Source organism: Cicer arietinum, chromosome 6 (genome assembly GCF_000331145.2).
Source record: "Cicer arietinum cultivar CDC Frontier isolate Library 1 chromosome 6, Cicar.CDCFrontier_v2.0, whole genome shotgun sequence".
Classification (NCBI taxonomy): Eukaryota; Viridiplantae; Streptophyta; class Magnoliopsida; order Fabales; family Fabaceae; genus Cicer; species Cicer arietinum.
This window is the reverse complement of record NC_021165.2, coordinates 22,846,685-22,869,035: the sequence shown is the minus strand read 5'-3', so window position 1 is coordinate 22,869,035 and position 22,351 is coordinate 22,846,685. Positions and strand designations below refer to the sequence as shown.

At 31.6% G+C, this 22,351-nt stretch overlaps 3 protein-coding genes across 4 annotated transcripts in view; 1 reads left to right on the top strand and 2 right to left on the bottom strand.

Annotated features, from left to right (window-relative positions):
• LOC101510829 (pentatricopeptide repeat-containing protein MRL1, chloroplastic) overlaps positions 1-5,982 on the bottom strand; it is a 17,123-nt gene extending 11,141 nt beyond the window's left edge. The window contains exons 1-11 of the mRNA XM_004505769.4: positions 5,507-5,982; positions 4,270-5,002; positions 3,862-4,132; positions 3,622-3,685; positions 3,394-3,538; positions 3,198-3,313; positions 2,952-3,080; positions 2,661-2,834; positions 2,381-2,545; positions 1,740-1,880; positions 637-736 (exon numbers count right to left, since the gene is read on the bottom strand). Of these exons, the coding sequence (XP_004505826.1) occupies positions 637-736; positions 1,740-1,880; positions 2,381-2,545; positions 2,661-2,834; positions 2,952-3,080; positions 3,198-3,313; positions 3,394-3,538; positions 3,622-3,685; positions 3,862-4,132; positions 4,270-5,002; positions 5,507-5,815 (2,347 nt within the window). The 5' untranslated portion in view covers positions 5,816-5,982. The remainder of the gene's footprint in view (positions 1-636; positions 737-1,739; positions 1,881-2,380; positions 2,546-2,660; positions 2,835-2,951; positions 3,081-3,197; positions 3,314-3,393; positions 3,539-3,621; positions 3,686-3,861; positions 4,133-4,269; positions 5,003-5,506) is intronic.
• Positions 5,983-10,019: 4,037 nt separating this feature from the next.
• On the top strand, positions 10,020-12,441 carry LOC101510501 (chloroplast protein FOR GROWTH AND FERTILITY 2-like). Its single transcript, XM_004505768.4, has 2 exons — positions 10,020-10,483; positions 11,397-12,441. The coding sequence occupies exons 1-2, from the start codon at positions 10,166-10,168 to the stop codon at positions 12,234-12,236; spliced, it is 1,158 nt and encodes a 385-aa protein (XP_004505825.1). The 5' UTR covers positions 10,020-10,165; the 3' UTR covers positions 12,237-12,441.
• A 1,063-nt stretch (positions 12,442-13,504) lies between these two features.
• LOC101509970 (CDP-diacylglycerol--inositol 3-phosphatidyltransferase 1-like) lies at positions 13,505-18,022 on the bottom strand. Of its 2 annotated transcripts, none has more exons than XM_004505767.4 (11): positions 17,839-18,022; positions 17,254-17,390; positions 17,003-17,087; positions 16,837-16,886; positions 15,846-15,885; positions 15,672-15,716; positions 15,520-15,585; positions 15,304-15,418; positions 15,160-15,216; positions 14,966-15,064; positions 13,505-13,948 (listed from the first exon to the last, which is right to left on the bottom strand). In XM_004505767.4, the coding sequence occupies exons 2-11, from the start codon at positions 17,318-17,320 to the stop codon at positions 13,889-13,891; spliced, it is 684 nt and encodes a 227-aa protein (XP_004505824.1). In that variant the 5' UTR covers positions 17,321-17,390; positions 17,839-18,022; the 3' UTR covers positions 13,505-13,888. The 2 variants fall into 2 exon arrangements, with proteins under 2 accessions (XP_004505824.1, XP_004505823.1); XM_004505766.4 differs by having other exon boundaries at positions 17,829-18,009.
• Positions 18,023-22,351: the final 4,329 nt, after the last annotated feature.

The following is a 22,351-nucleotide window of genomic DNA, read 5'->3' as shown; positions in this document are numbered from 1 at the left end:
CTCTCACTGCTCTTGTTTCTGAATTCTGGTCATCAAATGTGACTTTATTAGAATTATTTTCTTGACTGAAGTTATACTTTCTAGGGTTATTTTAATATTTCTTGTGCAGAGTTTTAAATATAGGTGTTTATTTATGTTTATGTATAAGCTTAAGCTTTGGTTTTGTCAGTTATATTAGTAAATCGACGTGGGTTAGTTACTTGGTAAATGGTGGCCAGTTTCCCTGCCTTCACTTGCCGACTCTTGGTCTCCTAACTTTGATTAGTCCTAAGTCAAGCAAAAACTTATTAGTTATCCAAGAACGAATCAAGAGTAATGTAATTTTTAACGAATCTTTAACAGTAGCTGCTAGTAACGTGATACATCTCTTTGGCCTCTCTTCACCATCTTATCTAATTTTATTTCTCACAATTAACTTTCTCTTCAGATCTGTTTATTAAAACAATTAACTTAAAGTTACCAATTTCACTAACCCTACCATCTTCCTTCAAATTTAGTTACTTTTCCTACAAAATGCTTCTCAAAACCATTTAACAGCATCCTAAATCAGTTACTTAGTGTTGAAGCATAAACATCCTAAATGAATGAAAATATGAAATAAAAAAATAAAAAAGAAAAAGGAAAAGTCAAACTTACAAAGAGCAGTGAGCAAAGCATTAACAGTTGAAACTGTTTGCACCAATTTAAGAGATTTAAGATGTTCGTATAGCTCCAATGCTTTCTGCCAATTTCTTGCCTGGAAAAAGCATTTACCACTAGTTAGTAAATGGTGAACTTATTACAGGCAACAAAAGTATTGATATAACATAAAAGCATGCTGTAGTTGCCCAAGGTTGTACCTGTACTTCGTATGCTATATCAATTTATCTAAGTATTTATCTTAGGGTTCTCAGATTAAGAAATTTAGATTCATTATTTTAACTTCTAGATGCAGGCTCATCAACTAGAACACAAAATCCTTAAATATATACCTAAAAGGATAATATCTTACATGCATACATCTTTCTTATCTAAGATCAATAGCTAGAATGCCAAAAAAAACTGATAATCAAAGTGAAACCCGTATCTTAGAATACCTATCCGAATTAAAAACCTATTTAAAGTCATTTAACTGAACTAAATTTTCTTAAAATAAAAGGTATAATTTAAAGCTAAAATAAATTTTTATTAGCCGTCTATTAATACATAAACATTATTCAAATCTACTCCATTGCTAAGTATGGTTTACAATGAAACCTTTTCAATTCCTTTCCCTTCCACAACTAGCAATGATTTCATTTTCTGGAATCTAAGGTGAGGCAGTGACTTATATGGTTTACAATGAAGCATGTTTTAACCAACAAATATATTACTATCTTATTGAACAGCTCAGATTACCAGTAATCTATTATTCTTTTAGAAATTGCAAATGAGGCTCTGGGTTTGGTGGATAGTGTGAAAATTGATGGGTGTGAAGCCAAATGTGGTAAACTGGAACTTTTTTATATCACTGTTAAAAAAGAAATGGATTTTTAAATTTTCAAGAACACTTATAATATGCAATAAGAAAAACAGGGAACACTTGAATACAACAAAATAAAACAAAAAAGAATTACCACCTATAATAGCAGGTCATTTTCTATGGCTTATGGTGAACTATATGTTTTGATGGTTCACTTATACTCCACCTTCATTTTCTTGTGCACCAATTTTGCTTTCTTTTTTCCTTTAAATCATTTTACTTGACCAGACATACATACCTTGCTACAGGCACCCATCAATGAGCTATATGTCATCATTCCAATCTGTATTCCTCCTTTCCGGGCCTGTTGTAATATATCAAAAGCAGCCTCCAGATTTTGAGCATGCCCAGCAACATCTATTAGTGCACTAAGAAACATCTGCATGGTGAGTCAAAAACTTCTGTAAGCAAACAATGGCAGAGAAAGGATAGAACATTACTGATAGAAATCAACCATATATTGAATATTACAATTATGTTTCTCTGGATATTCGAGAGATCCAGAACTCTCCCAATGCCTATTAGGCCCCCGAACCAATACAAATGCCAAGATACCCTTTCTCTCAATTACCCCTTCTATTTATAAGCAACATGCCTTAATCTCCTAATTAACTTATTCCTATTCTAACTGCACAGCAGTTACATATGGCCGTTATTATTAATAAAAACTGTCTACTAATAATTTAACTGCCTAATAATGTAATAATAATAACAATATAATAAATAAATAATAAAACAATTACACACATGAATCAATTCAAGAAACCACCATACAAATAAAAGCAAAATTATCCTATAAAAAAAACGTAATGATTTTCTAAAATAAAAATATGCAGATTTCGATAATCTATATCACCCAAAAAGTTCAAAAACATATACCTCATCAGGGAGCACCCCTTTCTGGGTCATGTCATCGTATACACTACGTGCAAATTCCCAATCTCCAGTTTGACTACAAGAATTAATTGCAATTGTGTAAACTTCTGAAGATCCCTTTATATTATATTGTTGTATCATCTTATACACTTCACGTGCTCGTTCAACCTATATAGAAAATTCATCGTTGTTAAATATCACATACATTTTATGAAACATAAGAATATCTCCCAAAAAAATATATTTTTATACTATGGGGAAAATGGGGAAGAAAGATCCAGACCTGACCAGCCTTTGCACATGCCTTCATCAATGTACCAAAAGTTACGTGGTCTGGCTCAATAGGTTGTATTTCAGCTTCCATTTCTGCTACCACGTCAAAGGCACGAGCCATTGCTCCTGACTGTGCACATGCAGCAATAAGTGCATTGAAAACAACACGATCTGGCTTCACATTCTACTGCATACAAACATTTCATCAGTATGAATAATTAAAAATTGGGGGAGGAATCAGCTAATACCGCTGATAGGTGACAACATAACTCTTTAGAAAAAGATGTGGCAAATATTGTACCTTTGACCTCATTATCCCATATACACCAAATGCTTTAGCTACTTGACCAGCTCTAGCACAACCATCAATAAGCGCCCCATAGGTATGAACGTTAGGTTCCACTCCAGAATTAACCATCGTGTGAAATACCTACGCATGCATATTAACATTATTACTATACATGGGATTTAGAGAGTATATAATTATGCATAAAAATATCATGCTAGAGTGACTCAAATAAAAAATCCCAGAAGAGAGGCATTGTACTTCAAACATTAGATCAACTTTCCCAGTTTTTGCACAAGTTGATATCAGAGTAGTATAAAGTTTGCAATCAGGATCTTGTTGAGCATCCTTAAGAAGCTGCATAACTTGGAAAGCCCCTGAATACACAACACAAATGTCATGCACTGAAAAGTTGGCAAAGAAATAACCTTTTGTGGGGTAACCAACATCAACTTACCTTCTGAATCTTGGGAGCTTGTACACACCGACATAAGCATATTAAACGTACTCAATGTTGGATTTGGAATAAGCCTAATATAATCAAAAGCTTCTTTAACAGCTTTTTGTTTCTTGCAGATGTTGAAAAACTTGGCATGATAAGCCTATAACCAGTGAATATGGCATATAAGAGAAACTCAAAATTGAACAATGGAGTATGTGAAAACAACCATAAAGATGCATGTACCTTAGTCATATCTAATAAACCCTTCATTTCCATATCTTTAAGCAATTCTACACATTCACGTAGCCTAACAAAATCAATGTAATTCAGGATAAGTTTTTCAAGCTTTAAATTAATAGTAAAGAGATGAAGGGAGAAGTTTGACCACATTGTTTCATTCAAAGCAAATTTGCTACATGCATAAAATTCCATCAAGCAGTGATCCAAAGACAAGTTTACGTTCTTTGTTGTTCATTGGAGTACCTGCCAGCTTTTAGCAAGTAACTATATTTGCTTAGATGCTTTGAAGGATCAATTTTCTGACCATCGTGGACCCTGATTTTATCCTTTTTCTGATCGACATGCACCCTGACTGAGTGGGAACTCTGGGGCAAAACTTTGTTACTATTATGATCCATATAGTTCCTTTCCCTGTCTCTCAGATATCTTCCGGCTTTTCTCAAGTTTTTACTTACATGTTGTCGAGGGAAGCCTTCTCTGTGACTGGAAATTTTAACTGCTCCTTCAACAAACTCTGAAACAACAAACACGGTTTATATTAAAGTTTTCTCTGAAATTTGATTGCTCATCACGTTGACATTATGAAAAGATTTGACCAACTGCATCATCAATTAAATGATATCATCTTTGCATTTTCTTTCATGTAATTACCTGCATTTCGTTGAGAAATATCTGTAGATAATCTTAATCCATTCACGCTGGTATTTCCTATTGCAGATGGAAATCCTTTGCTATTCGCAAAAGAAGCACCGGTAGATAATGACTCATTACTACTCAGGGGTTTCATGGATCCGGAGGCAGAATTTTTGTCCTCATAAAACATGTACAGCCCTTCCCTAACAGATTCGCCAAAAAGGACACCACTTTTGATGGCACGAAGTTCAATTTTTTCTTTAGTATGTTCATTGATTGTAGAAAGTGCATTGTCTACATCAACAGAAGAAGCATCATGCTCAGGTTTGACCATACTCAAAGGCAACTCGAGATCAGAGTCAACTACATCTTGATTTTCTACCACTTGTAGAGTCATTTCCTCAGCAAAAGCTATAGGTTCTAATGAACCTGATTGGAAAGTCACAGATAAAAAAGGCTCCTCTAATACCTCGGAGCTGTTATCATTGACACTAGAGTCAAGAACAGACGAAGATGAATCTATCGTCTGAGTCTTCAAGGCAGTTTCTTGCACCATAGAAGATTGCAAAAATTGAAGGTGGACCTCTTGGTCCTCAAAAACATGGTTTTCCTTTCCGTTGATATCATTTAACTTCCCAATTTCGCTCAGCGAGTTATCCCTTTGAAATTTTGGAAAACCAAGAATCTGGCTGTCAATGACCTGGTTCCCAACATTACTTCCTTGTGGCGATAATGCATATTTTGCATGTCCCTGTGTCAGTAGTAGCGAAAATGTTAAGTTGTTATTAATTATATAAATAGAAGTATAGAACACATGCAATCAATTCAAAAATACTTTATACTTGGCCAGGAAGGAAACACTGGAACACTATGAACATTAACGTTTTACTGCAAAATACCAACATATGTATAATACTAAATTAAATTGAGTTAAATTAAATGAACCTAGGCAATAAAAATTGACTATCAGATTCTAACTTTCTATTTAAATAACTGAGTTTATACACTTCAATTTTAAAATTAAACAAAATTTGATAACATCGATTATGGTTTCAAAAAATATCTAAAGTCTGCAACTAATATCCAAATGCATATCTACATGTCCATATGAAGATCTAAAAACGAACTTAAGTTTCCATGCCCTGAAATAGATATAACGCAAAACAAACATTTAAACAATACAAAATCAGAATAAGAATGCAGAAGCGATTCTAGAAAAGCATAAAGAAGAGTGTAGAGTGTAGAGTAGATAGACCTGGTTGAGATTCTTCTTTCTCTTGTTGAGAGTGAAGTGAAGCAAGGAAACAGCAGATAAAGTAACAACGACGACAACGACTATAAGAGAGTGAGAGTGAAAAGAAGCCTTGAAGACGAAACGCGGTGAATGGAGGCGAAGAAGACTTAACCTGTTGGTTTTGTTTCGAGAGCGAATTGATGGAGCTGGAGAAGCAGGTGGCTTGAGAGTATGGTTGAAACCGAGGAAGTGTGTACGGGGAGAGGAAAGAGAGAGGGGAGAGGTTAATCGGAGGGAGCGGTGGTTGAAAGAGAAGTTGTTAACTTCCATGGATGATGAAGGGAGATGAAGAAGAAGAAGAAGAGAGAGAAAGATGGAAAGAGGGGAGTTAGCATTAGCGGTAAGGAGAGGAGGTTGTTGGACTTGAAAAACCAGAGGCAGGCAGGCACCACTTCTTGCTCATCATCCCATCCTATTTTTTGCTGACGTGGCGCGTTTTTGTTTTTCCGTTATGACACATCCACATACTCTCCACTTGCCTTCTTGTAAAATAATAAAATACCGTTAATCATCTACCCGATGAAACTGTATTTAGTAATAATAGTTGAGCGATCAACTAAATTGGCAATTGCTACTTCAAATAGCTAAACCTTTATTTTTTAAAAGATGCATTGACCTGGAATCAACCTAAATAAATAAGTGCACCGTTATATTAAAATATATAATAAAAAAAATTTAAAGAGACTATTTTAATTTATATTTAACAATTTTATAAATATATTTTTCAATTTAAATGTTAATTTAACTGACGTTTATAATTTCATTGACCAATTTATTTATTAAGAATTAAGTGCAATTAAAAAAATATTATACTAAGTTTGAATATTCAATTAGCTACACACTTGTAATTTTCTACTATAAAATTAAAATAAAAATTATTTTACAATTTATGAAAAATATAAAATAAAATGATACTAGCACCTCATTGACTGATCCTTATCTTAACCTTTTTGGGGATGTTCCTCACTCTATATAGGCTTTGAGCTGCCTCACTCATTAAAGATTTACAAAAGCGATTTAGGGTTCTTTATATTTGGCATTCATGTGCATAGCCATAGACAAAGAAAATGCAACGTGAAAGTACAAATGATTCAAATATATGAAAACTTGAGATGAATTTGTCAACTGTATTTGTTTACCTTAATTATTTTTTTAAGACAAAGTGTTTATATTTTTTGGTCAGGTTTAAGACAAATGTTTAAGTTAAGAATAAATCATTAATTTAGTTGATAATATATTATAATAATTTAATCCTTAAATTGAAGAAATATAATAAGTAGTCTATAAATAAATAATTTTAAATTTATGAAGTTAATCTCTAAACTATTATCATCTCTCTTATTTTTAATCCAATTGATAGACTAAATTAATTAATAGTAGTTTATAGACTATTTATTATATTTTTATATTTGTGAAAATTGAAGGTTTATTTTATTTTGATTCAATTGATGGTTTATTCTTAAATAAATCAAGTTTTGGAATATCAAGATAATCAATATTTCTTTGGAAAATATAATTAATTGTCCAATATAAAAAATTAAAGCTTATAACCTATCTTAAATTCTCTCTTACATTTATCACAGCAAACAAATAATTTATGAAAATTGTGATATTGAGTCTAATTTTGGAATAATGTCAACTTTAATCATTGAGTTGAGATTGATTGTTATCTAAGATTGATCATTAAACATCTCATTAGCATAACCTTAGAATCTCTACTATTTAACAAGACCAATCAAATGTCTTTTTTTTCTTTTGTTTTATTGAACTCGTAACTTTTCTTATACATTTCACATTTCTTTGGTGCACATCCTCATATTCAACTAAACTAATCAGTACCCTTAATTGACATATAATAGTTGTCTTCTATATTTAGCAATTGTTGAATGAGTGTCCCTTGTCTCTTTCGTATAATCCACACTTGCATCCATCTCTGCGCTCACTACACTCAAATTCAACTAGTCATTTTGTTGGTCTTGTTAAAGAGTAGAGACTCTACCTTTCAATTACTACTTTTGATAAATTTCTCTTTATATCTCTCTTAACCATCACCCACTCTCATTCAAATAATTTTATTTTAATAGTCAATCTCTCTCCTACATACATTAAAGTTATCAAAGTCAACAAATATAAAATCAGATAATCTATTGTCTTTCTTAACACATATTCACCTATTGAATTACTCTTCTTCACACACATTTTAGCTCCTTACCAATCCACAATGATAAAATAGATTTGACATATGTTTAAATTTTGTTGAAGTGAGAGTTTAACCTAATATGGCCTTAAAACTTCGCCAATGACCAAATTCATATTTTACTCTAAAAATAATAATAAAATGTGTTAAATAATGTACCAAATAAGTTTGTCTTTAATTAACAAAAAAAAAACCGAAAAGGTGTAGAAACAACCACAATATAGAACACATAGTTTACCCATATGTTTTTGTTGTTGGAATGAATAATGAAAATGTTATCTGAAATTGTAAGTATCAATGAAATTTACTTTTAAATTTTGTAAATTGATAAATACATCAATGAAATTATAAAATAAATCAATGAAAAGGTGTAGAAACAACCACAATATAGAACACATAGTTTACCCATATGTTTTTGTTGTTGGAATGAATAATGAAAATGTTATCTGAAATTGTAAGTATCAATGAAATTTACTTTTAAATTTTGTAAATTGATAAATACATCAATGAAATTATAAAATAAATCAAAATAGTTTTTCTATAAATCTTTTCATTAGAGATTATGATAAGTTACGTTTTGAATATATGACTTAGACACATTGATTTTATATCAATGTCATCTCACTAAAGACAAATTTGCATATGCGATTTTGTCATCTCATAAACAAATATGTGAATAATTTTAATTGTGCATGAACTAATTATTGTTCAATTAGACAACAAAAGACTTGAACTTTATAGACAAATTAGTACATGTTGTGATGACATTGATGTTAAATTAATATGATGGATCATATATTCAACTGCATGTCGCATCATAATCTATAACAATAAAGTTTACATGAAAGCTATAATTTTAATTGACATTTAACAATTCTATGAAGAGAAAAAATGATATGCATCATCAATGTAAATTAGTTTTACACTAATGTCATATAAAAATAGAGTATATACTAATTTGAAAAAAAAAAATTACAATATATACTTACATAGCACAACGATTGGTTTGTTTTGAACGACAATATAAAATTATAAAAAAATAAATAAATAAATAAAAAACAGAGTATGTTTTGTCGATATAAACTAATTTTATACTAATAATCAATTAGAATAAAAAAAAATTATAGTTATTTTTATTTTTAGAGAAAAAAAAAATATAATATATCAATAAAATTCTAAGTATTGGATGTACGAGGAATTAAAAGTACATAAGAGTATCAAGGCATTACATGAAAAGAAATCAACCAACTAGAACCATGAAAAGGCCAAACACATCCAGAACTTAAAACCAAATCAAATAAACGGAAACCCCAACTACAAATGAGAAAATTCCAAACACCTAATGTTTGTAAGCACCATGAATTAAAATAATAAACAAAATTGATATCATTTGCACTAAACCACGCTCATGAGTTTTCAGCTTTTCAAAAAGTAACGAAGTGTTGATCTCCACATGATTAAAGATAATAGAATTGTGTATTTTTCATATAGACCAAAAGCAAACTAACCAAATAACTCCAACTTTTGAGAGAACTCCTTTTTTTTCGTGAGACCTAGCCCAATAAATTGATGTGCATGAGTCTTCACAGTATACATTCTTATTCAAATCAACGCATAACCCTAACCAACTCAAAAGATTCATCCAAACCACCCCAAACTTCAGAAAAAGGATAAACATATGATGAATAGATTCTTTGACGCCACATACAAAGAATAACCAACGTGAGTAATGCCTCTACTAACTAAATTGTCTTTAGTTGATAAGGGATGATTTAAAAGACGTCACGCAAACATAAACACCTTCAACCGTATCAACTTATTCCAAATCATAGGATAAGATGGGGAAACTCCAATCATCATAGAATCTAATAAGAACTTGTATTTGATCTTTAAGAGTATATACGTTTCTTCTTAAAAAACAATTTTATAATATGCTTATATTACAGTAGGATGAATGGTTATTGGATTATGGTTTAAAATGATTTTACATTCTAAATATATCCTTATGAAACTTCTTTTTTTGTCAAATAAATTTTCAATCCTTATAAAATGTTTTTTCCACTTTTTAATCCTTACAAATATCATTCTTTTCAATTGTACTTCTTACTAAAATTGAAGTTATAAGATTAAAAAATACGAATATTTATATAAAAATTAAAAGCAAAAATCAACAATTTTAAAGTACATAAAAAATATTTAATTTTAAAAAAATTAAACTCTAAAATTATTGTATAATTATTATACTCTTTCATGATTGTATTTGTTAGTCGAGAGGATTGAAAGAATAATTTGAGATACAGGTACCATTTTCTCTTTGCTGTTGTAGGATGACTTTTGGTGCTTAGACTTTTATCGAGAAATACAAGACTCCTTCTTCTCTTTCTCTTTTTCTCTCTCTCTTTCTCTACACCGAGAGAAAAGCCATGGATAGGCTTCTATCCTCCTCTTCTCTCCCTTCTCTCAAAACTAACCTCAAACCCATTACTTTTCTCCCTCCAACCACTCGTTTTGGTTCCGCAAGATTCAATTTTCTCCCTTCAAATCGTTGTTCCTTCAGGTGGGTCACCTCAATTTCTCGCAACCATGAAAACCCATCTCCATTTTTGTCTTCAACTCCCCATTTCGTTAACCGGATGATGCAACCAAACAACCCACTTTCTCTAGTAACCAATTCTAATAACCCCATAATCGAACCCCAACCCCTCAATCAGATCAATGCCAGCGATTTCAGAAAACCAAAGGTACGTGTTAAGACATTGTGTGTAAAGCGTTTCATGTTGTTTACATAGAATTTCACTGTCGTTTTGATAATTTTTTTGGCATGAACAGTATCTTCAAGAATATACTTGTGTTTATTTGAATTATAAGCATATTCCCTTGTCGTTGGTCTTAGGGAATTTGTATGTGATTAAGAATCTATTTGAACATGGTTGATTCCTATACTTTTTTCAAACAAAATATTAATGTAAGCACATAAATCATAAATGTCTCTCTTGATTCATAAATGTCTCTCGTAATTAGGGTCTTTGGAACCCCAGTGACTCCACATAGTATCTCCACAACCTTCGATCATTTGGATCGGCTATGTGACTAATCTCCACTCATGTATGTAAGTCTAGTTTATAACTCTTTGCTCCTCCCCAAGAGTGTGTTTTGCAGGGATTAAATCTTGGTCCTCCCTCAGAAGCTCAGTACTACTTATCATTACCTTCTAGATGATTTCATCAAAATTAGTGTTTTCAACTTTTGAGCTATTGCTCCTTTTTAGTAATGTCGCTTCTTGTTGGCTTGTTTCTGGTCCCAAACCATAATCTAACTTAGCTTTCAATCCCAAGTATTTTTCTGATTATATCGTGATCATTAACATACTTGTGGACTCATTTATAACTTAGTTGATATCAATGCATGTAAAGTTTCAGTTGAAGATTACTCTGTTAAATAGGTGAGTGTGACTTAGTGGTAAATTGTGATTACTATTGTCCAATGCTGCTGCTGTTTCTGTATTCATGATAATTTTTGTTGAGTATTTTCTTTTGGCTGAAGGTTACAAGAGTTTACGTTATATAGACCCAATGTACACATTAATTTTCTGTTAGATGTTTAAACTTTCCAATAAAGCTTAAAAGTCATCCTTTGTACTTATTTTTTCCTCAGGGAATAACAGTTCAGACATTTGTAATACTCTCTGCTCTTATTGTGCTCTTAATTCAACCAGCTTTTGCTCCAGCAGCTTTTGCAACCTTTCAAAATGCTGCCAAGACCGGTGGTCCTGCCACAACTGCCGTTGGTGGAAAACTTATCCGCACCGAACTCCTAAGTAGTGCTTGGACTGGTTTCTTTGCCGGTTGCTTGCATACATTATCAGGCCCCGACCATCTTGCAGCTTTGGCTCCATTGTCAATCGGCCGCAGTCGAATGGAGAGTGCTGCTGTTGGAGCCCTTTGGGGTTGTGGCCATGATGCTGGTCAGGTAATCTTCGGCTTAATATTTTTGCTCCTAAAAGATCGACTTCACATCGAAATTATCCAAACTTGGGGCACAAGAGTGGTAGGCATTACCTTGCTAGTAATCGGTGCTATGGGAATTAAAGAAGCTTCAGAGGCTCCCACTCCATGTGTTGCCTTAGAAAATGGTGAATGTGATGTCAGCGCCTACGAATCACTTGATAATCCTGTAGTAGGAAAGAAGAAGATTGGTTTTGCAACTTTTGCCACTGGAATAGTGCATGGACTGCAACCAGACGCGTTAATGATGGTGTTGCCGGCCCTCGCTTTGCCTTCTCGCTTGTCCGGCGCTGCATTTCTCATCATGTTCTTATTTGGAACTGTTGTTGCAATGGGTAGTTATACGGTTTTTATAGGATCGTGTAGTGAGGCACTAAAGGATAGAATTCCTAGAATAACAGAGAAACTCACTTGGGCTTCTTCTCTTATAGCTATAGCCCTTGGGTTTGCCATCCTCATTAGCCAGTTTTTTGGGTTTAGTTTGTATTGATACACTTCAATCAACCAGTAACCTTTATGATGATCATTTTATTGTTAAGAAAAAGTAGAGCCATTAGAGAGAAATTTTATTGTTTGGAAAAAGTTCATGATTCATGCAACATGTTATATGGTTCCTGTCTATTAATTGACTAAGCTTAGAACTATGTAGCTGTCACACTTTTAAGATTTTAATGGATAATGCAATATTCTGTTTATGCATGTATGTTATGTATTGGAATTCACATACCGAAGTTACTCTTTCCACATGCTCCTTCCCCTTATTATACGCATCATTCTAGACCCCACATCAGCTCATTGTAATGCCAAGTCTTGTTTATTATGCAGTTTGTCTCTTCACACTTTCATGAGCCTGAATTGATTATTAAACACCCTAATGGACATTCACACCATTGGGAGAGTGAATAATCAAATCCTTATATGCCTTCACCTTCAACCAATTTCATGCCAGAATCTTCACCTCATAAACACATAATTTAGAGCTTTGGTTTTAATTTTTAAACAACTTTATGGCCCTCTCAATAAATTAAAAACTACAGAGAAAAAATAACAGTCTAGTTCCTACAATTTTTTTATTTTTAGTTCCTGTAAAGTTTCTTTTTCTTTTTTAGAATATAAGCGGTCTAAAGGCATCCCTGTTTATTCTATGTTTAGTTTCACAATCGTCCTGTCAAAGAAAAAGACCAAATAATGAAGAGCAAGTAAAAATTAATTTTAATTAATGATTTTATTCCAGAAGTACCCTTTGACATCCTTTTTATTCTTCTTGCATGAAAAATACACACTTTTTTCTACAATGAAGAATATAAAAAATAATTGAATAATCAATATTGTTGAAAATGATTATATTTCTTATATATAACACAAACCACTATGTTTCATACAAAAAAGACTGGCCATTGTTTAAATGTTGAGTCCTGTCAGTTGTCTCCAAACTTCATTTTTTACTCCAAGTAACTTTTATCCTAAATTTTACACTAAATTTTTTTTTAGTATAAACATCCAAATATAAATTACTTTACTTCAAAATCAATGCTAATAAAATCAAATTCATTTAATTTAAAATACGTTATTAAACAATCAACATCAGACACACTAAATACTTACCCATCCTAGAATATCCTTTTTTTTTTGCTCTCAAAACTAGCCCTATAATCTCTCAAGAGTTATATACGTTAAGCATGCATATATATATATATATATATATATCGTACATTATATGAAGTTTTCAGCTGTTTAATTGCAATAACATTCACCATGTGAAATATATGCGCTTATTCAGTTTATTCAAATTCCAAAACCCCAAAACAAAATAATCACAAATTCATAGTCGGTGCGATAATTCTCCAGGAGCAGATAATACAGACTTCAATGGATTAGGAATTCAGAACTGAATACATCAGTTGTAGTGTGATGTAAAGTGAACAAAAAAGGCAACGAACTTCGTGCTACTGAATTTTTTCTACATGCAAGGCTGGATTTTCTAATTCAGCACTGTTCCATTTCAGTATTTCTTTTGTTACAAACAATGTAAAACTGACTAATTCAAGCTCAATTGCCAACGAGGATACTGATATCAAACTTTTAGCTCAAAACTAGGTACAAGAAGGCAAAGGCAAGGGCTTCGTGGACATGGAATAAACATCAGTGCTTTTGTTTTTTGTCGATATCATAAAGCACACACATGTCTGCTGCTGTTTTCATCTGAAATCAAATAGGTTTTATGGCAGATTAAAATGCAGGACTTAATCAATGAACAAATAAACCAACTAGTACGTGTAGCTAAATAAATAAAAATCAACCGATCAATTCTTATTCCAAGAATTTCGTTATATGACTAGAATGTAAACCTTTTGTTTGGGAGTTAGAAGGGAATGGAACCTTGCATAGGGGATTAAAGAAAAGGAAAGGGACGATAGTCCCTCATCTTGCATAGCAGATTTTTGTTGTAGGACTTTAAAACCGCCAAATATGGGAGCACACAATAAATTGGGAGAGGACTTTGGAGAAGAAAGAACTATGGAGGATTTTGGAGGGCATTGAAGATTTTCCTAAATACTCTTCCTCTTTATAATATACTCTCTGAACAAAGAAAATATTAGTAGTAAACCTCCCCTTCCCCTCCAATTACACTCCCAAACAAGGTGAGAGATCCTCCTCACGTCCTCTCCCATCTCGCCCCCTCCTAACTCCAAAACAAAACCTTGAAGTCAATTATTGAAGTTATAATATGAAGATAATATGGTCTGGTTTGGGTTCAGTAGCTCCGCTTCTATACTATGGAGAATTTAGCTCTGCATTATTTTTCTTCCATGTTTTATGGAGAATAGGAAAAGCAGAGGAAAATTTGTATGAATAAAGGGCAACATGGTGCTATTCGCTCTATAGCGCGGTCAAGGAAAGTGTCAAACTCGAGCCTATTGTAGGACACTAGACAGCCTTACCTTGCATTTGCAAGAGGCTGATTTCATTTTATGACTCAAACCCGAGCTCCAGTCACATGGAAGAAACTACAACCACTGCACCAAGAATCCCCTTCCCATAACAGGATGATATTCCATATTAAAAATATGAACAATTTACTGATTTAATACTGCCATGTTTTCTTGGAGTTTGGATTTTCTTTTTCTTCTCATTATAGGATGGGGGTGATAAAAAACTAAATATATATACAGCATCTCATCATCTAAAATATGCAGCATAAAGACATCATGTACGAACCTGAATAACATTTATAACTTGCTTGGTTGCCCATCCAAATAAACTTGTGCTGATTAGGAAAGAGATTATGGTTATCTTTTGCAAATTACTTGATAAAACCTGAAATTAGAAACAATTAAGAAACTAAGATGATCAGAAGAAACCCTCTAAATATGATAATCTAAAAGCATCAAAAGCACAGAGAAAACACTAACATCCACCAATGTCTCTGTTTGATTATCCGCAAGATAAAACAGGATTAAGTAAAGAACCTGCAGAATATAAGGATAAGAAACGAAGAAAAACAAAATTAATGAAGTTTTTTTCACAAAATATTATGATGACAGCATAACAATTACCTCACATGAGACACAACAGTAAGCCATAAACATCCTATTTCCATAATATGCCTTGAAAAGCCAATTGGTACTGTCTTTTACATCTTTATGACTAGCCTTTCCCAGCAAGAAAGTGCTGCATTTAAAGTAAAAAAATCAGCTCGAGAAACTCATCGAGATCCAATCCAGTAACTGCAAAAATATACAATTTGACTTAGGGCAGTTAACTTTCACTACCTGTACATTTGAAACCAGTGGCTGGCAATATCTAAGGCGAGCAATGACAAGAAGATCAGGCCAGGCCTTTACACAAATTTAGCCCAAAAGTCAGGTGTACAGGCTTAAAAGCATAGTGACTGACGAACATCTCAAAAGGACAAATATCTTACTTGTATAATTGGGAAAGAACTACAAGAAGACATGCAGTGCTAATCCTGGTATAAAGGAAGCCACATTAATTCAAAGCACACAATAATCGAACAATATAAAGAATTTAAAGCAGTACTGATCAACATTTCTTTGGCTTGCGTGTATATTAAGAACGAGAGGGAACCGAGAATAACCTGTCTGTTACCATGTCCAGCACAGCTCCAAATGTTGACACTGAATCAAGTAAATAACAATAGATATAAATGCTAGATTGTATACAGGCTTATTAAAGAACAACCTGATGCGATAAACCATTGTGGAGTCGTGGAGCTATAAAATGCTTGATTAATACATTGGTTTATTATATGGAATAATCACATTTATAAAATTAAAAATAATAAGTATACGGAAATAGGAGTTTCCCAAATTGCACAGTCTGGACATGCAACAAGTTGTCCTTATAAATTATAATGGTGCTCAAACATAGCATGCATATCAATGAAAGACAAGCAGCACAATTTGAGCCGAAGACCTTTATGTGGATGATGTTTGATCCTACATTGAAGCCAACCTTCATTAGCATACAAGCCTTCCTACCATTTGTTTTGTTTATTTTTATTTAATACAACTTGCTAACAGCCACCCTAATGTTTCATAAAAAAAATGTAAAAATCAAAGAGTCAACAGAATGCAGTCATGGAGCAAAACCACGGCATCTAGCTCTCAAGAATGGAAAAAGTATAAACGATCACAGATTTAAATTATAAATGCTTCTCATACAAATATCTTAGCAAAGTCCCAGCTTTAATGTTACCTCAATTTTAAATTCAAACTGATTTTCAAGTGTTAAATTCCAAATGATAATGAAACATACAATAATCAGGAAGAGTTAGAAAAATTAATTTTTACCTGTTTTCACAAAACAGAAGGTAGCTAAGAGTAAAGATATTTAACACGGGGATCATAGATTCATATTCAAAACGCGCTACAAGGAGTCAGGAAATGTAGTCATCCCTTAATTATTGACCAACTTTTGCCCAAGAATGTCAGTGTGATGCATGTGGATGCATCATAGTGATCTGACATTATTAAATTGTGTAATGATTTTCTTAGTTAAGTATTGATATTATTAACAATACTCAATAGGAAATATTAGTGATCTGACATCCACCATAAACTTTATACCTTGATTGAATCTTCGTGCACACCAGCCATCCACAGCATCGCATACAAAGCTGGCAGCAACACAAATTAAGCCAAATTATGCCCGCATCCAATATATATTTATATATTAAAGAGGTAAAAGTTCAATAATAGAAAGAAAACAAAAATCCATTCAACTGTATCTCACCTGAAAAAGTAGAGAATAGGAAAAACGATTTTGTGTTTTAAACATAAAGAGAAGGCAAGACAGTTCAAAAGAACCCGGATATATCCTGCAGTATCACAGACAATCAAGAGTTAAGACAGTGCATTTATTCTTGGAAGTTGGAACACTATGAGCAAAAGCTAAGTATTAAAAAACTAGGGGTTGTTTGTACAATGTGTAAGTAAACAAGAGAGAATAAAACCATATATCCACCATTATAGTGAAATACCCACCAATGATATTAGGAACGTACAGGTACACGGATAATTTACTGGATTTTGGTGCCGGTTTCTTGGCCATTGAAAAGCTTCTCTTATACTCAAAAACTTGACTATTAAGTATATAAGAAGATTGTCAATCAAATATTTACCTGCACAAATAGTTTCCAGAAAGAAATCCAAAGCCACGTGTAAGTATATAAATATAACCTAACCATAACCATAACCGAACATGCATTAAGTTGACAATCATCATCTACCTAACATAACCAATCATTCATCTATATACACCAACATTAGAAAAGGAACACCCATCATCACGGCATGTTAACATCCTGTAATCAAATTTCTTTGATTTCTTATTATTATATATCTCACATTACAAACAAACGAAAAGGGGACTGTAGCATATAAATTTCAAATTCTCTAATCATATGACATCAATCTCGCCATAGCAGCGCAAAATCGTGGAACCGCGGTGCGGGATGAAGCTCCGGCGCGTTGCCTTTTGCAGAGGCGGTTATCGCGGCCGCAAATCGCGCTGAAATCGCATCGGAGAAAAAAATGAAAAAGAAAAAAAAAAGAAAAACCTGGACGGACTTTGTGAGTGTTGGTGGTGGGCGTTCCTGCGACGACGACGACGAACTCCGGCGAGTTGAGTTTAGCGCGACTCGTTTGGGGCGGCTGAGATTAGGTGCTTTTGAAAATGAAGTGGATCGGGGCTGTGAATAGATCCCATCGCTTTCTTTATCTCAAAACTATGTTTGTCATTGTCAATTTGTCATTATTATATTCGTTATAAAATAAAATTGTTATTATATGAAAAAGAGATTAATTCATTCTAAAACTTTTTTCACATGTATCTAATCACATGTTGTTAGCACTTTATCTGATTTTTTATTTTCAATATAATCAAAATATTAAATTTAATAATTAAGTAAAAAAAACTGGGTTATGTAAAATTTTATTAGACCTCGTGTGTAATTTTTTTTACAATTAACAGTATATAAAAATTATATCCATAATAAAAAAAAATTATATTATCATGTAAAAATAGTTCGATTGATAATTATAGGGAAATTAATACATAAGGGTCTGAATTTGAAATCGGAACTCTACACTATATTTATTTATCAATTACGGATCGCATGAGCTAAAATCATGTTTACTTAAGTAAAATACAAACTAAAATAAATCAAATCCAATTTTAAAAAGAATGTGATATTTATTTATCCATCTCTTTTTAATAAAAAATTATCCATGAGGCTCACATGTATTAAAGATTCCGTATCAATAATTAACAAAACATTTTGGAGATGAAAGAAGGTTATGATATTCTCTTGAAGATGGGAAATAAAGGATTGATTTGTGAAAAATATTGGGGATGGAAGGAGTACAGTGTATTTTGAACACAATTTAGGAATTATTTTTGTAAGGTTAAATATGTTTTTAGTTTTTATAAACTTTTAATATTTTAATATTAATTTTATAAAAAATAAATATAACTTTTAGTCTATATTTTTAGGTTAACATATATTTTTGAATGAATATTTATAAATATATTTTTAATATTATAAAAAGTTCATCCTTAAAAAATGAATATGAGCACGAAATTGATTTTTAAGTAAATATTTTAGTCACTTTTATCTTATGCTTTTAACATTTAAAAAATTTATATTTAATTGATTTCATGTTAAAAAATTTAAAAAAATTGTGGATGGATATTTTATAATGTTCTAAACATGTTTGCAAAAAATGTAAAGTTGAAGAACAATTATACATATTTTATTTTAGTAAAGATTAAAATTGTTTATTAGATAATTTTGTAGAGATTAAAAATAGTATTTATTTTTTATATGGACTAAAATTGAGAATTTTAATTTTTGTAGTGACTAAAAACATAAAAATTAAAAAAAAATTAACTTTGGGGTTTTAATTTGAGTTTTAATTTTGTTTGTGTTTTAGGACTATTGTGATGAAGATGATTTTAATTTTAATTTTGATTTTTTTTTATTTTTATCTAGATTTTAAGGATGAATGTGGTGTTGAAGATGAAAAATGTGATGAAGTGGATAAAATTTATTGGAATTCTTTACATTTTTTTATAAAAATTAGAAAATATTATATAGAAGAAGAAGAAGAAGAAGAAGAAGAAAAGATAAAGGGACATAAGTAATACAATTAAATAAAATTAAAAAAATAAAAAATGTATTCAATATTTTCTCCACGTGAAATAACATTACTATCACAACGAACGATCAGTCAACACCAACATGTATTCAAACCATGTAACCAATCATACAATGAAATAATAACATCAAATTTGCCCAAACTCAAGGAAACACATACCACAATTCAATAATTAATATCAGATACGTCTGAATGATCCACGTTTCACCAAAAACACAAAGCACACTTAAATTGATTTAATGATAAATTACATACCACTCAAGAGACAATACCCAAAGGATTAAGAGGGTGTTCCAAGCCTTACCATACAACTCAAATTGATTACATACTTTCATCCATCAAATCACAAACCAAAGACGGGGTTCGGACGATCCATATTTTACATGAATACATTCGATTTATTTGATAGGCTATTTCCTCATTTACCCTTGCTTCTAAGTCTAAGTAAAATAATCACGTTGATTTGACAATAATCATGTTTGTACCAAATGACCTATTTTTCGTCAAGAGTCCAAAAACATAAACAAAATGATTTGTTGACAACCCAAATGATAAGATACTTCATGAATCATAAGATAAATATATAGGAGAGAACTTACCAACAAATAGATTAGCAAATCCCTAAAACAATTTTTGAGTATGTGTAAACCCTAAGTGAAGGATATAACACTAAAACAATGTATAATCAAAAAGTTGATGGGAAAAATAGTTTAGAATCATGTTAATAACATCATAAGTATTACGGATATCAACTTAAAATAATATAATCAAAAGATCCAAACACCTATATCAAAGCCCTAACACACACAATAATGTCGGCAACACAACAATTTGATCAAATATGAAATATGATGAATGATTTGATTTTATGATGGGATGGAAGCGATCAAAGTAAGGTAAGGACACTGGTAACACAAAGTTACATAGATGGGAGAAGGGTTTGAGTCGTAAAATGGACAAGATGTGAGGTTTGACAACTATATACACTATTAGGATCTCGCCAAATTCGTTAGGCACATTTGGCTTCATTGAGTGAATTAGTTAGCACTTACAAACTACCTCACCACTCCAACAACCAACCAAAATGTTTTACCTCAAAAAGGATCACAATTACTTATCTTGTTGACTAAATATTAGCTCATCGAGAAAATTTCTATTGCCTCAAAACTTGTGCTTAGCAAATCCACTCTCGATGATCAAATTCACCTTTTTCAGACACATTAAACCTTTTTTATGCTTAAGCAAACCAACTCTCACTTAGTGAAACCATAATATACTCTTGTATATTTTCACTATGTCTTTCACAATCAAATTGTATATTTGTATTTCTTTAAATTATATTTTTCCCTAAATTATGTTTTCATTTCCGCGCCGGCGACGAGTTGGTCCGACACAACCCAATTTCTAACCTAACACTGTTATAGTGATGGGAACCCATAGTTACACTTACATGAGACGCAGTTTCCGCGCTGACCACAAATTTTATGTCTTCCTTTTCTATTTGTCGAGAAGCGTTTATGTAGAGAAGTGTCAATTTCTTTCACCATCAAGAAGTGTGTGAGTAAGTGCTTGTTGCTTTCTTTGATAATTTAAAAAAAAAAATTATTTCTTACTTAGCAATCTAAAATTGTTTCAATGTTAATTGTTCTTATTATTAAGGTTTAAATATGTTTTTGGTCTCTGCAAATATAAGTCATTTTGATTTTAGTCCCTGTAAATTTTTTTTTTTAAATAACACCCTTGTAAGTTCTCAAATATTTTTGTGATTTTTTTATTAAAAAATATTGAAGTGACTAATTTTGGGTGACATAGCACATGCTCACGGTATAAATATTATGGATTAGGTAATAATTAATTATAAAATATTAATTTAATTTTATTTCCTTATTATTATTAATAAATAAAAACTAACAATTACAACTTTATCTTTAACCTAAAATTCCAGAAAATTTACTCCAGCAACCAATCTCTTCAAAAACTCAAACCAAACCAAAAACACTTTCTCCTAAAACAAAAGTTTGTTACTCCAATCATATTAAATCTTAGATAATCTCCTTAAATCCAACTAATCCTACCCGCAACAAGAAAAGGATTCTTCCCATTCATGAATCCCCATTCGGGTCTCTTCACCAGCCAATCAACAAGATCAAGAGAAGCAGCATTTCTCATTGAACTATTGTAACCCAAAGATAACGAGCAATGTCAAATCCAGCAGGTACAAAAATAGCATTAGCAAGGAAGAATCACGAGTAAAGCATTCATACTTTTCATCCTGTTAGTGAAAAAAATGACATCAACGGCAAATGTATCTTGGTTGAACCTGGATGGAAGATCGTGGATGTGCAAGGGTAAGCTACCAAACCAAGCGCTATAGGCCTCCCTAAAAAAACAAAATTTTTTACTTAAAAAATGCCTTAAATATTTTTTTATCTATGAAAAATGCCTCACATTTTAATATTTTTAAAACTAATTTTGATAAAATTTTATATAAATTAAATAAAATATTTTGTTTTTATTACAAATTATTTAATACTTATATCAGTACAACTAAATGGTTAATTAAAACGGTAGAGATGAGAGAGATATTAATTATAAATTGAATAATCATGAGATAAAAGATGAGTACATCATTAATATGAGAAATACTAGTTATAAATAGAGAGATCATGAGATAAATAGTGAACATATTGTTAACATGAGTTACTTGAGTGCTACAATATATACACATTCTTTTCTTATTCAACTAAAATATGTAAAAAATTTACATGAGTGTCTGATGTTGTCGTATAACCGTTGAAATGTCTTATTTCATTATTTGAAAAATATAGAGAAAATAGATTTGAAAATGTCATTAATTTTGTTAAACAAAATTTATATAATTGTTAAATAAAATATTAATAATTTATTTATTAAATTTTGAAAA

Coding starts and splice junctions, on each gene's coding strand:
- LOC101509970 (XM_004505767.4), bottom strand. CDS start 17,320: ATGGCCAAGAAACCGGCACCAAAATCCAGTAAATTATCCGTGTACCTG. Junction 17,088..17,253: donor GTACGTTCCTAATATCATTG/GTGGGTATTTCA, acceptor GTGATACTGCAG/GATATATCCGGGTTCTTTTG. Junction 15,419..15,519: donor CACTGGTTTCAAATGTACAG/GTAGTGAAAGTT, acceptor CTTTAAATGCAG/CACTTTCTTGCTGGGAAAGG.
- LOC101510501 (XM_004505768.4), top strand. CDS start 10,166: ATGGATAGGCTTCTATCCTCCTCTTCTCTCCCTTCTCTCAAAACTAAC. Junction 10,484..11,396: donor GCGATTTCAGAAAACCAAAG/GTACGTGTTAAG, acceptor TTTTTTCCTCAG/GGAATAACAGTTCAGACATT.